Source organism: Theropithecus gelada, chromosome 4 (genome assembly GCF_003255815.1).
Source record: "Theropithecus gelada isolate Dixy chromosome 4, Tgel_1.0, whole genome shotgun sequence".
Lineage (NCBI taxonomy): Eukaryota > Metazoa > Chordata > Mammalia > Primates > Cercopithecidae > Theropithecus > Theropithecus gelada.
In genome coordinates, this window is record NC_037671.1 from 114,594,398 (window position 1) to 114,610,023 (window position 15,626).

Below are 15,626 nucleotides of genomic sequence, written 5' to 3' on the forward strand. Positions count from 1 at the left end.
TCTCATGATAGTGTATAAGTCTCACAAGATCTGATGGTTTTATAAGGGAAAACCCCTGTCACTTGGCTCTCATTCTCTCTTGCCACCACCGTGTAAGAAGTGCCTTTCACTTTCTGCCATGATTATGAGGCCTCCCCAGCCATGTGGAACTGTAAGTCCGTTACACCTCTTTCATTTGGAAATTGTCCAGTCTCGGGTATGTCTTTATCAGCAGCAGGAAAACAGACTAATACAAAAAGCCAGAGACAAAGGCCATGTATTACATGATTCCGTTTATATACAATTTACAGAATGGACAAATTTATAAAGACAGAAAGATTACTGGTTACCAGAAGTTGAAGAAAGGGTCAATAAAGAATGATTGCCGATGGGTGTGGGATTTTGGGGAAGGATATGGCAGAAGTGATGGAAAGTCCTGGAATTAGATAGTGGTGATGTTTGCACAACCTTGTCAATATACTAAAAATCATTCAATTATACACTTTAAAAAATAAACTTTATGGGATGTAAACATTTCTCATTGTTAAAAAACCATAGAAATGTAATTCAAATTATTATTTTATATTGTCCCTCTAAGAGTGGTAAAATTGTTAATTTAATAAGTGTAGTGGTTTGAGTAGTGCCTTCCCAAAAGTTGTGTCCACCTAGAACTTCAGAATGTGACCTTATTTAGACAAGGGCCTTTGCAGGTAATGATTAAGGTAACAGTATCATGATTAGATCGTTTTGAATTAGGATGGGCCCTAACACCAACAATGGATGTCCTTATAAGAGACAGAAAAGGAGAGACACACATGGGGAGGCCACGTGAAGGGGAGGCAGAGATTGGAATAATGCAGCTATAAACCAAGGACTGTTAGCGGGATTGAGTATTGAGCCACCCAGTTTGTGGTAATTGGGTAGCCCTAAGAAATACAGTAAAGCTATTTTTGCTAATGTCCAGAAATATTGCTTTATGAATAGTGAAATTAATACAGGGACTAGCTTAGGCAATGTATAAGGGGGGAGAGTTGATATCAGTAGTCTGTCTTGGACATTGATATCAGAAGTCTGATATTTTGGATTCGTATCAAATACAAAATAAAAATCTATTCTGTATTTGATATCTCATAAATGCATGAAGTTGGCGTTTACTGTGTTAGCACATTAGAGAGAGCTCTATTCTCCACTGGAAGGCAGACTTAACATGCCTTTGAAACGTGTAAGGGCCTGAGTAATTCTTGAGTCAGTCAAACCAAGTCTCTCCTACACATTTCCTATATCTAATCTGTAAAAGTGTGTGGATCTGTCTATGCAAAATAAAGCAACCAAGTAAATACGCAAGCCAACTTTATTTCCCACCTCGCTTCTCCTTTTTATCCAACTATCCCAGAAAGGTATTGCACTCTCTTTGTTTTCATTTGTCTTTCATCCCTGAAATTTGGCTTATTCTCAAAACCCTCACCCACTACCACCATGATCTGTACATGCTTGAGTTACAGATTTTCCAAAACCAAGTGTGGTGGTTACTCCTTCAGTCATTATCTCACTGCTGCACTTGGTACTGTTGACCATAGCCTCATTCTGCTCTCTCCCTATCTCTCTCTGTTTCTTCTCAGTCTCTTTCCTGACAATTTTATCCTCCAATGGCTCCCCAGGACCCGGAGGATAAGTCCAAACATCTTAGCGTGATACATAAGCCTCCATGTGATCTGGCCCCTGTCCACTGCTCAGCTTCTTCCACTCCCTAACTCCCGGACATGGTCAAGGTGTCATCAGCAGCCGACCAGACCTCCTATCCACCTATTATTGCATTGACTGTCACTCATCCTCATCCTCTACTCCAACAACTGTTGTTTGATCAGAGGCAATGTTGTACCAAATACCATGACAGTACTAGGAAGTAATCTGCGTTTATAAAATCTTGGCAAAGACTGGAGACTGTTTGGTTTTTCAGTCTGAGTTTGTGAAACACTGTACAGCTCTGAATTAGCCACATCCTTGTCTACATGCAACTGCCTCCCTATGGGTAAGAGAAATTCTTCAAAAGTGTTAGATCAGGTCTGCAAATTCTCCTTATTGTTCTCTAAAGCCCAAAATTTTGTTTCCTTTTCAAAGGTCTGCATCACACATTGGCTATAATGGTGAGGTTCCTTTTCCTATTTTGTTCAACGACATTCTCCAATTATTAACTGTCATACCACTGGTTTCCATTTCTTTAACTTTTCCTTTCTACCTCCTTTGGAAGTGTCCAAAGGCCCTTTATTCTCTCTAACAAAGTAGTACTCCTGTATCCTCATAAGCAAGGACGTCAGAGGGATAAGTGCCTCTGGCCTAGGGATGAACACCCACACATCCTACAATCAGGAGCAGCTGGTGCAATGTCCCAGCCACATTAACTTTAGGATAATCTGCATAGTCCTTTGGATATAGGAAACAAACTCCCCACTACCGTCACCCCAAATGGTTAGAGCAGATGGTAGTTGCAGCTAACCGCATTTCTTTGGGTTTAAGATTTGTTTTGTTCATGCAATGCCATCTTTAGGGGATTCTTCTCTCCCCTCCTTCTTTCTGAGATGATGACTGGATGGAGGAAAGTCCTTGTGACATTAGGAAAAGTGATTCTGGCCGTCATGCTGCCCCAAATCTCTTCTGTATCTACTATTTGACTTGTGAAATGTGTGAGGGTCTCTCACCAGAGTCAAGGCCCCATCATTGGTCTTGGTTAGTTCAAGGCTTGGCTGTAGCTGCTATTGGGCCATGGCCTAGGTGATTACCCCAGGGCCTCTGATGGAGGGTCACTTTGTCCCTCAGTTGAAGGGAGCACCCCCATCTGCTCCTGTAATGAGCTCTCCAGCTTGCATTTCAGCTGTCATCCATCTCCCTCACTAGTGAAAATGGAACTCCAGGCTCCAGGGAATCGGGGTACAATCTAGGCCCCCAAGATTCACCACCTTTTGCAGCCCCTTCCAGCCAGGGTTAGAGCAGTTGATGTCATCCCACCCTACCCCAAATCCCCGCTAAAGGTCAGTCTCAAGTTGTAAAGGGACTGTTGAGGGGACTTACCTCTGATAGTTTCTCCCCACCCATGGCACCACCTCAGATGCTTTCCCTTTCTTTCCCCCTTCCTTGTATTCAGATATGTGCCCTTCTCTGGGCGGGGGGGCGTTCTCCCCTTCTCCAAGGAAGTACACTTCAACTTGGCAGTCTAGTCCCCATGGCAGAAGGGCTTCAGCGGGGAAAAGAAAACTACTCAGAAGGGTAACTACACTGGAAAATATTTTCTAAAACATGGTCCCCACTACACATGTTCAAGAGCTGCCTTAATTCCAGATTCTTTTTCCCTGCCTGTCTGTTTCCAGATTCGGAAACCTTCCAAAAAGCAGTTTCAGAGCATTGTCTGCAAAGAGCATTGTCCACTGCACTTGCAATTTGCACACCTGCTGAGGATGATGTGTGCATATTAAGTTACATATTATTGCCAGTGGCACGCATGCATGACATGTGAATCTTTTGATTAAATTTCTTGTAAGTTTCCATTTCTTTCTGCTCTGCCTTCATTAGAAGTTGAACACCTTGAATATAGGAATTATGTCTCCCCAGTCTGGTGACCTTCTCCACTGGACTTGGTAATGATGCATCCTACAGAGCACAACATAAATACCCTTGCCTGCCTGACTCTTTTCAGCAAACAGTTGTGCGCATTTTCTCATTTCTTCCTAAGCAAATTCCAGTGTGATTAATCCCTGCATCATCACTAATAGCAGTCACCAACACTTTGGAGAAATGTATTTCTTTTCTGGACTTAAAACATCACCACTTTTTGGCCAGGTGCAGTGGCTCACACTTGTAATCCCAGCACTTCAGAAGGCTGAGGCAGGTGGATCACTTGAGGTCAGAAGTTGGGGACCAGTCTGGCCAACATGGTGAAACCCCGTCTCTACTAAAAATACAAAAAAATTAGCTGGGTGTGGTGGTGCACACCTGTAATCCCAGCTACTTGGGAGGCTGAAGCAGGAGAATCACTTGAACCCAGGCAGAGTTTGCAGTGAGTCGAGATCATGCCACTGCACTCTAGCCTGGGTAAAAGAGTGAGACTCCATCTCAAAAACATTTTTTAAAAGGCCAGGCGCAGTGGCTCATACATGTAATCCCAGCACTTTGGGAGGCCAAGGTGGGTGGATCACCTGAAATCAGGAGTTCGAGACCAACCTGACTAACATGGAGAAACCAAATCTCTACTGAAAATACAAAATTAGCCAGGCGTGGTGGCACACTCTTGTAATCCTGGCTACTCGGGAGGCTGAGGCAGGAGAATCGCTTGAACACAGGAGGAGGAAGTTGTGGTTAGCCAAGATCATGCCATTGCACTCCAGCCTGGGCAACAAGAGCAAAACTTCTCCTCAAAAAAGAAAAGAAAACATCACCACTTTTTGGCTGACTTTTCACCTAGCGATGATGGCTTCACTTCAGATATTGAAGAGACACTAAATGGATATGTACTCCAATTTGTGTCTTGTTTCCATTTTTCCCACAACTCTAGAAAATCAGACGAAGCTTTCATCTTTCTTTTTCTGGTGTGTCCTGATAAAGCTGTTATTCTTTTGCATAAACATTGACAGTAACTAGCAAAAAGCAACAACAAAATGTTGCCGAGCACTTGCCTTCAGTTCATTGGTGTCAGCCAGTTTGGCTTTGAGCTCAGTGTTCAAGTCTCGACATGTGTTCAGCTCCTTCTGCAGCCTCTCCACCTTCTTCTGCAGGTTCCTGACGGTAACATGCATGTTGTCCCTCTCAACCACCAAGGCCGTGCGTGCCTGCTTCTCCTCCTCCAGCTGGGCTATTTTCTGCCGGAGGAGGCTCATGTGTAGTTCTTTGCTTTCCAGTCTCTCTTTCTGTGTCTTTAGCTGGTTTGATGCAAACAGGGATTTTTTTAAAATAATTGGACAATAGTAAATATAAATGAGTTACCCAGTAATAATAATATCCAGAGGTGTTGATCTTTATCTACACCTCTATAAGACTAATGTGTAAACCATCAAAAAAGTTATTGGATTCCTTTTCCTGATTGCATTTTTTATTCATACCCTTTCCAAGAATTAATTGCACACCTAAACTCTGAGACAAAGGAGCCCTAGAAAATGTGCAGAGGAGTCAGCTTTCCACATCTGATGCTCTCTAACATTATGTGCATCATCAGAAAAGTGTAAAATTACTTTTAAAAAACTCCTCAGATGAATTTATCAAGAGCAGAATATAAGACAGAGAGACAAAATCCTGTCTAACATCTAATGGCCACAATACCTGCACTGACGTTTTCTGAAATAAGATACAATGCAAGTGAGTACTGTCAACCTAGACCGGCTCATTTCAATCCCTTAGAACTGGAATAGGTGGTCCCCAACATGGGAGTGGATATATATCAACTTTTTTTTTTTTTTTGAGACAGGGTCTCATTCTATTGTGCAGGCTGGGGTATAGTGGCATGATCACGGTTCACTGCAGCCTCCCTCTCCCAGGCTCAAGCAATCCTTCCACCTCTCCGCCTCCCAAGTAGCTGGGACTACAGGTGTATGCCACCACACCCAGCTGATTTTTGTATTTTTTGTAAAGACAGGGTTTCACCATGTTGCCCAGGCTGATCTTGAACTCCTAGGTTCAAGAGGTCCACCTGCCTCAGTCTCCAAAAGTGCTGGGATTACAGGTGTAAACCACCACACCTGGCTGAGAGTTGATATATTTTTAAAGTGAGATATACCAAGGAGACTTTTAAGTAAGCTTTGCTTTAAAGCTTTGCTTATACATATAAAATCTTAGAAAGAAAAGAGACTGTAAGAAGGCTTCTTGGTCTTTATTATATGCCCAGACTATAAGGTCCACAAACTAAGCAGAGGACAGGTTCTCAAACATCATTTATCATTGGTAATCAAACTCAAAAAAGGAAATCAGAGTGATATTTAAGAAAATGACTATGGACTCTACAGGGGAAGAATCTTCCTGGGCTCCACATGTCACAATTAGTGGATGGAATATTAAGTACAGAAACCTCTGTCATGTGCTACAAACATCAGAATCAGAATCATGTATTATCAAGTGTTCAAGCTGAAGACCATCAAATTTCCCCTAATTATCTACTCTGCACTTGTAAAGTGGTAAAAGGTGGAAAGACTTACTGAAATGCTGCTTTGAGTATCCTGCCTAACAGTGACAGCTGTCTCCATATCTAGATCACTTTTGAACAAGGCCTTTTTAATATTTCTCTCATCAAATTCCCTTTCTTAAGCTTCTTCATGTCAAATTCCACTCCAGGTCAGACATGGTGGCTCATGCCTGTAATCTCAGCAGTCTGGGAGGCCAAGGAAGTCGAGTGACCTGAGGTCAGGAGTTTGAGACCAGCCTGGCCAACATAGTGAAACCTCGTCTCTATTAAAAATACAAAAATTAGCCCGGCATGGTTGCAGATGCCTGTAAACCCAGCTACTCAGGAAGCTGAGGAAGGAGAATCACCTGAACCTGGGAGGCAGAGGTTGCAGTGGGCCAAGATCATGCCATTGCACTCCAGCCTGGGTGACAAGAGTGAAACTCTGTCTCAAAACAAAAAAAAAAAAAGAAAAGAAATAAAAGTTCCACTCCATTGCAATTTTACACTGGTAAATTCTATAAACTGGTAAGTTTAATAATTATATAATTATTAAGAAGTAATAGTGTTGGATACTAAGAAAAAGCATCAATGATCTGAGCAGAACTTTGGAAAGAATGGTAGCTAATTTAATGTCTCTAATGGTAATAGAGTTTGTATGCTATCTTTTATAAAATATTTCTCAAGATATGGTAGTGGAGAAGCCAAACATGAACACAGCAACTTCTGTGAGCCAAGGGTTTGAAAATGTTATTTATTAAAAACTAGCAACTCCTTGGGGTATATAGCATCCCCATCTTAAATATAAGGAAACAGAGACAGAGAGGTATATAATTTGTTCAAGGTCACACAGCTTGATGGAACCAAATTGGGAACCCAGATGTGACTCATTATACAGCATCTACACTGGAATTGTATCATAGCATTTTTCTCCTAAGAACTATTATAAGAATACATCTGTGTTTTCCTATTTTTCCCCAATACCAATAATTATGTAACTAATAATTATATTTTATCCCTTTCATCCATTCATTCATTGATTTAGTCTAAACTGTTTCTAACTCTTCGTTTAAGTGAAGAAAAGTAAGCCCTTCTCTCTCTACTAGAATTTCTAGCGCAACTGAGCTTATAAATGCAGAGGCTGCTAAATGCCCTCCCAGTTCTCCTCCTCTCCCAAAGTAACAGAAACTGTGAATTTTTTCTAGCTAGGTAAATGGCTACCCAGAATAAAGACTACATTTGCAAGCCTCCCTTGCAGCTAGGTTTGACCACCAATACATTTTCTGGCCATGGGATATAAACAAAAGTTCATGTAGCAAATTCTGAGTGCCTTTTTCAAAAGATGGCTCTGCTTGTTCTTTTACAGCTCTCTTCCTCACTCTTTTCTTCTATCTTGAACACAGATATAATGGTTCCAGGCACCATTTGGAACCATGAGAATAAGGATCACCCTAGGGATGGGAAATGAATCAGCTGAAATGAGCCTGGTTCCTTGAAGACTTTACAGAGGAGAGTTGCCACACCAGCCCCAAACTTCCTGTCTCCAGGAATTCGTGTGAGAAAAACAAAACAAAACAAAAAAACAAAAAACAAAAAACTTCTACTCGCTTAAGTCACTGTCATTGTGGGTACTGGTTACACACAGTGAAACACGACCTTAGGTGACAGATACACTTATCAATTCTTCAGACTTGAAATTCAGCCTCCAATTCTAAATACATATTTTTATAAGAGTCTTCCTAGCTACACTGGTAAATATGGTGGCAGTACATTATTTTTCAATGTTTGGGTTTTTCAGAAATTTCTTCTCTCAATACTAGCAAGTTTCAATATCCCCTACCTTTCTCTGCAAATTGTGGGCAATGGTCTTGTTCTCAATGACTGCATTGCTCTCAAGACGAACCAGCTGCTCTGTTCGAGCTAAAACCACATCCAGCCGCATGTCAAAACCAAATTCGGCAGCCATCTGGTCCAACTTCATTTTCTGCGAAAGCTGATCCAGAAATTTAAGATACTAAACCCAAGAACAAAAACAAAAATAGGACATGAAAGTCAAAGTTAATGGGTGATCTCACAGAATCTTTTCCTCTTTCTCCCAAGCTTACAGGTAATTCTCCTTTGCAGAGAGCATAGAGTGGAGCATGGACTCTGATCCAATATGTGGTAATAAATTCCTGAACCATCCTGCCAGTTCCCTGCCTACCCCTTGTCTGAATGCTCTTGACTCTCCTAGCCCTTGATGTTGATGTTCAGTCGAATATTATATACTTTTCTTAACCCTGCCAAACAACACATTTGGCTATGTTTGATTACATCTTCATCTCTCTGCTTTGACAACTTGCTGCTGCAACCATGCCCCTCCCAGGCTAATCCAGTCCCATTGATACGGTTTGTCTGTGTCACTACTCAAACCTCATCCTGAATTGTAGCTCCCATAATTCCCACAAGTTGTGGGAGGGACCTAGTGGAAGATAATTAAATCATTGGGGGCAGTTTCCCCCATACTGTTCTCATGGTAGAGAATAAGTCACATGACATCTGATGGTTTTATCAGGGAAAACCCCTTTTGCTTGGTTCTCATTCTCTCTCTCTGCCTGCTACCATATAAGACATCCCTTACTCTTCCACCATGATTGTGAGGACTCCTGAGCCACGTGGAACTGTGAGTCCATTAAACCTCTTTTTCTTTATAAATTACCCAGCCTCAGGTATGTCTTTCTAATTTTATTTACTTATGTTATTTATATATATATATATATATATATATATATATATATATAAATATATATATATTTTTATATAATTTTATTTTTTTTGTTCATTCTTTTTTTTTTTTTGAGACAGAGTCTTCCTCTGTTGCCCAGGCTGGAGTGCAGTGGCTTGATCTCAGCTCACTGCAGTGTCTGCCTCCCAGGTTCCAGCAATTCTCCTGCCTCAGCCTCCCAGGTAGCTGGGATTACAGGCACATGCCACCATGCCTGGCTAATTTTTTTGTATTTTTAGTAGAGATGGGATTTCACCACATTGGGCAGGCTGGTCTCAAACTCCTGACCTCAGGTGATCCATTCGTCTTGGCCTCCCAAAGTGCTAGGATTACAGATGTGACCCACCATGCCCAGCCTATGTCTTTATCAGCAGTGTGAAAATGGACTAATACACCCACCCACGCACCTTCCTTGGGAATTTTTCCCACCTAACTGGGCCCTGGCCTCAAAGGTGGACCCTGGCAACTTAGCCAGTTGCCACTTTACTCTTCTTAGGCTCTACAGAGCACTCCAAACCCAAAGCTCATCATACAAACAAAATTTTGAACAAGATTTTGGGGTCTTTTTTATTAATTAATTTGTTTTAGAAAATGTCTTTAAAATTAAGTTAAATTAAGTAAAATTATGTTAAATAAACACCTCCTCCCTAAAACAGAGCTGTATGAAGGAAGTCAGGGTTCATATTTTAGCAGTCTACAGTTAGAAAGCTATTTAAAGGTTTTCCTCTACTTGATTTCTGTGGTTTATCTGGCAAGTCCACACATAAGATAATGCTTACTAAGTGCTTACTGGATGAATAAATCAATCAATGAGCTTTCTATATCATAATTTCATGATTTGGGTTTTATCTTTGATATTTTCTTCTGATTGCAATAACTTATCCATCTGGCATTTTCAGGCAATTAAATGTTTAAATAGGTACAATTTCCTGCCAACTGAAGCACACCAGCTTAAAGCCCAGAACTAGCCATGTTTTAATTATCAGGACGAAATTATATTATAAGTGTCTATTTTCCAGTTTTGGCAAATAGCATACATGTGAATACAATTTTATCTCTTCTTTATAAGTCACAGTCATTGCAAATACCACTTATTGCATTGTGCTACAATCCCATAAACTGCTTTTGTCTCTACATCCTCTGGTTATCACTTTTTAATGCTGTATCAGCTTTCTATATGGAATTTTTAATTTTTAATCTGTGTCTATGAAAGTGACCTAAGTGCTATTGCTTGTATTTTACCTAAAATAGATAAGTACCTTTTACATGATGGTACGAAACCCTCTTTTTTTCTATTCTATGTATGACCCATCCATTTAGTGGGCCAGGACTACAACAGGCAAAAAGGGATTAAGACAAGACCAAGCAGAGAAAGACCCCATAGAGAAAGTTTCTATTTCAAGGATTTTGGCTATACTTCAGAAGATTAAAGTTACTAGAAACTTTTAACTACATAGAAATGAAGGATTACTGTATATATTGTTCACTTGAATGACAGTTCAGCATAAATAAGAAACTGTGCATTCTACTGTCTTTGAGTCTGCCTAGATTACCTGCATTTAGCATTTAAACTGTGCAACTTTACTTTTCAATTTACATGATACTATCCATCCTTACCAGAACATGCATTTCATACGCAGTTAGCGACAGAAGATTCACCATGGACAGAATTAGCTTACATAACTTGCTTTCATAACTGAGAGTTATTTGGACATAATCCCAATTAAAATTAATGATTCCTTTATAGTAAGGGAAGGCAATACCAATCCACCTGAAATTCTTGCCTTTGACATATTTCTTCTATAATTCAAATAATATTTATTGACTCTTTCTCTAGGCCCTGGAGAAACACAGGAAAAAGATCATTTCTTCCGGCCTCAAGAAGCTTGGAATATTTGGAGAAGAAAAAAATTTAAAAACAATCCAATAAGGGTAAAAAGTATCATGAGAGAGGCAGATGCATTATGCTTGGAGAGCATAAGGAAAGATAGGTAAGTCTCCTAGGGAAGACCACCGGGGGAAGCAGTATTTGAGCTGAATCTTGAAGAGACTGCTGTTACCAGGTGAAGGAGGTGAGGAGAACGTTCTCTCAGTGAGAATAGCTGTGGGCAGTGTGGGAGGCAGCCGGAGGAGGCCGGAGGAGTGAGTGCTGCTACAAATTTGCATGGATGGCTTTAGGCTCCGCAATCACCGCAGACCCCACCAGGGTCCTGCCGCTCCCAGAAGGTTTCTGAGTTTGCCCCTTGCTGGCAGGAGAAATTACAGGGGAAAGGGAAGATGGAGAGACCACCTGGCCAGCTCACAGAATGTGAAGCCATGGAAAAAGAAGGAATCTGTACCTGAGCCTGGGGCCCCCAGAGAGCCACTGGCCAGTTTTGAGATAAAGAAAGAGAAGATTAGGCACACGTTTCATGAAGACCTCCCTGGCAGCAATGAAGAGAGTAAATCTGAGGCATGAAGAACGGTGCCGGGAGCTCAGTTACTGGCTTGTTTCCCTAGTCGGTGTTAACGAGCACAATTCTCAGAGCCAAAGCACAGCTGCTGGATATAGAGATGGGGGAGGCATTGGAGATCTAGTAAGGAGACAGGATTTACAGTGCTTAGGAACTGATTAAAAAGAGGGAAGCGTTAAAGACGGCTTGAGCAAATGGAGGTAGATTACCACCATGACTGAAGCAGGAGAGGGATAAATGTGAGCAGATGTCATTTCAGTTTTGAATATATTTTGGTGTTCACGGACCATGCAGGTGAAGCTGTCCCGCAGGCAGTAATATGGCTTTCAATTTACATTACCATACTCAGGTGCAATATTTCATTTTGTTTGGTTGTGGTTTTTTGTTTTATTTTGTTTATTTGTTTTGAGAGGGAGTCTCTGTCACCCTAGGCTGGAGTACAATGGCCCGATCTCTGCTCACTGCAACCTCCGCCTTTCAAATTCAAGCAATTGTCCTGCCTCAACTTCCTGGGTAGCTGGGGTTACAGGCACACACCAACACACCTGGCTAATGTTTTGTAATTTTTAGTAGAGATGGGGTTTCACCATGTTGGCCAGGCTGTTCTTCAACTCCTGACCTCAAGTAATCCACCTGCCTCAGCCTTCTAAAGTGTTGGGATTACAGACATGAGCCATCACGCCTGGCCTGTTTTTGTTTTTTTTGTTGTTGTTGTTGTTTTGTTTTTATGTTTGTTTGTTGAGACAGGGTCTCACTCTGTCACCCAGGCTGAAGTGGTATGATCTCAGCTCACTGCAACCTCCACCTCCCAGGCTCAAGCTATCCTCCCATCTCAGCCTCCCAGGTAGCTGGGACCACAAGTGCGTGCCACCATGCTCAGCTAATTTTTGTGGGTTTTGTAGAGATGGGATTTCGCCATATTGCCCAGGCTGGTCTTGAACTCCAGAGCTCAAGCGATCTGCCTGCATCAACCTCCCAAAGTGCTGGGATTATAGGCGTGAGCTACCAAGCCGAGCCAATAATTCTTTACAAAATCAAATTTTCCACCATCACACCTTTACAGATATCTAATAGAAAAAGCTATCTCCACTCTCCCAGACTTCTCAAATCTAGCCCCTATTTCCATTCACAAAACCACTACATGGTTCATATCTTTATTATCTTCTGAACTGGACTAGTCTGAACTGGACTATCTTCTAAACTGGACCAGTCAGAGAGCCACCGACAGGGCTCCCTACCTTCCTTCAGCTGTGTCCAGCCCTTTGAATGCAAGGACTTTTTTGTTTATCTGTGGTGGCAGATATCTCAAAAATTATGCATGGTTGTTTTTTGTTTGTGTGTGTGTGTGTGTTGTTGTTGTTGTTTGTTTGTTTTAGCTTATAGGCTATCACTACTGTTAGTGTATTTTATGTGTGGCCCAAGACAATTCTTCTTCTTCCAGTGTGGCCCAGGGTAGCCAAAAGGTTGGACACCGCTGCTACCCTCTAAGCCAGTCTGACTTGAGGGAAATCTTTCTTTTACTCAAAAACCTTCTCTGGCTTCCCATTACCTATGCAATGAAGCCTGAGCCATTAGACTGATCTATTTCAGTGATTCCTACACCTGCCTCCAGTGCCGTCTCACGCCTTTGGTTTCACCCAGTATCATGTCTCATGCTCCCTGCACCTCATTCATTTCCCAAGCCATCTTCTCACACCTCCATTTCTTCTTTGTTCCTGCTATTTTTTCTGCCTCAAATTCCTTCCCTCCTCTTCTGCCTGACAAATTCCTACTCATTCTTTAATGCTTCCCTCTTCTGTGAAGATGGCTCACTTACCGCACAGAAAAAAAGTCATTGCTCCTTTTTCCAGGTTTCTGTCAAATTTTATACCTGTCTCCATCGTGGCACTAATTGCACTACTGTGCACTAATTGCGCTATTGTACTATTACGCCCCGATCTCCCTGTCTCATCCGCTGGACTTGATTTTCCACAGACACCTTTGGCACATCTTTGCATATCCAACCTCAGTGCAGGCATGACGATTCCTCAATGTTTTAAGCACAGAAGAATGAAAAGGAATATGTTACTTGAGTAGACGTTTCAACTTAAGAGTATTTTTCATGCCAAATTCTGCATCGAGGCTCTTGAGCCCCTGTGCCTCCCTTTCCCCTCCCACACTCCCTCCTACGGACTCTTTCAGTCCACACTTTCCTCTCCATCCTGTCCAGCAAAACCTTTCTTTGATCTTGGTTTTCACAGCCACTGCCTCATGCCTGTCTTCTCTTTGGTCACCAGACTTCACACTGGTCTACTGGAGGTCGCTCCCCTTCCTCTCAAGTCTCCCCTTAGCGCAAAGCAAACTGGCTTCTGCTCTCCACCACTCTACCAAAACTGCCCGTCAAAGATCACTGACAATGTCCCCACACTCAAATCCTCAGTGTGGGCCCCTTCACTTCCCATTTAACTCTCCTCTCCCACTGGGTTATCAGCGCCATTGTTTCCCAGACTCTCCATGCCCCAATCTCAGCTCCACGGGGACATCTCGCTATCTTTCTAAAATACTGCCATGTGGCCGGGCGTGGTGGCTCAAGCCTGTAATCCCAGCACTTTGGGAGGCCGAGGCAGGCGGATCATGAGGTCAGGAGATCGAGACCATCCTGGCTAACATGGTGAAACCGCATCTCTACTAAAAATACAAAAAATCAGCCGGGAGTGGTGGTGGGCGCCTGTAGTCCCAGCTACTCGGGAGGCTGAGGCAGGAGAATGGCGTGAACCCGGGAGGCGGAGCTTGCAGTGAGCCAGAGATCTGCCACTGCACTCCAGCTGGGCAGCAGAGCCAGACTCTGTCTCAAAAACATAAAAATAATAAAAATAAAATAAAATACTGCAATGCTCACACTTACCACACTTCTTATTCTACAGATTAAAGAACACTCCATCTTCTTAGTCTAAGCCATTCCAGTCTTCTCTCTTGCCACAGATCCACCAAGAATAACACGTTCCAGCCATATAGGATTCACCAGTTTGCATTCTCTGAATACACTATGCACTTGCCAGATTTCATGCCTTTGTTCAAACTGTTTCCCCTACAGTATCTGTCTTCTCTCTCCACTATAATCTGACTTACCTTTGAAAAATGAACTTAATTATTGCCTCTCCTATAAAATCTTCCCTTTATCTAGAAGTTCCTACAGAACTTTCTGATTCAATACATACAACACATATAAACTTATAGTACAGCAACTTACCTGAGTGTCTGTCTACCCTATCGAATTATGAGCCCTTTAAGATCAGAAACTGTGTATTATTCATATTTTAGCTTGCCAAACCTTTAGGACCTCATATATGATAGGCATTCAACAAATATTTGTTGAGTTTAATTAAATTAATTTGAATCAAGGAAGTTCCAAACCCATTGTTCCTTGAAATCGACTTAACTAATTAAGTCCAGGACTTAACCAAACTAAATACTGTAAAATTCAGAATATTTTCAGTTAAAATTTTATACTACAACAGATGCTTCTACTCATGGATATGCCCTCAGGTTATTACTTTTTGTTTCTCAAAATTCAAGTTGTCTCGCAAAACATCTCCAGAAACCAGCTCTGCCTCCAGGTGTGTCAGCTGACCCTGAAGAGTCTCCAACATATTCTCTGCTTTCTGGGCCCTCTGGAGAGCTTTCTGGTGAAACTCAGACTCCTTTCCCAACTGTTCAACAAGCTCAGATATTTGGGCTTCAAGCTGGAAGACCATCTGGAAACAAAGAAACAGATCAAGAATAAGTCTTGTTTTAGATGCAAGGAAAGTGTTCACATCTACTGCTCTGCCTAAGCAGCATAACTGTTTATGATACCAACTTCCAGATTATTTGTAAAAATCCCATGTAAAATATGTAAGTGATAGCTGTATTTCCCTCTGTTTGAAATAATCTACATTCATTATTGAATAAAATTTTTTGATTGGTATTTTTAATTTTTATATAATTCTTTTAACAGGTTAATCGATAAAAATTTATGGATAACATTTACTTACCCCAAAACTATTGCTAAGAGTTTCAAAGTTTAGTAGGAAAAAGAATTAAGACAAAAAGTACTGTAAAAATCTACGAAGAGCCATTCCCCAGAAAAATGCTTTCACCATTTTGAGTTGACCTAAGATTAGACAGCAAATTAATCTTGGCAGGTAACGTTGAGGCATTACAGGGAATTCATGTACAGACATATGCTTTTTCCAACTTTTTTCAACTTTCTATTGAAGATTGGTTACCCATGCCCTAAACTCCAGGGATACTGACTCTACACTACATAGTC

General features: G+C 41.5%; 1 protein-coding gene across 1 annotated transcript in view; it reads right to left on the reverse strand.

Annotated features, from left to right (window-relative positions):
* The window catches only part of CCDC170 (coiled-coil domain containing 170), an 85,628-nt gene that overhangs the window by 14,950 nt on the left and 55,052 nt on the right, over nucleotides 1-15,626 (reverse strand). The window contains exons 6-8 of the mRNA XM_025383587.1: nucleotides 14,869-15,069; nucleotides 7,959-8,132; nucleotides 4,644-4,886 (exon numbers count right to left, since the gene is read on the reverse strand). Coding sequence (XP_025239372.1) covers nucleotides 4,644-4,886; nucleotides 7,959-8,132; nucleotides 14,869-15,069 — 618 coding nt within the window. The remainder of the gene's footprint in view (nucleotides 1-4,643; nucleotides 4,887-7,958; nucleotides 8,133-14,868; nucleotides 15,070-15,626) is intronic.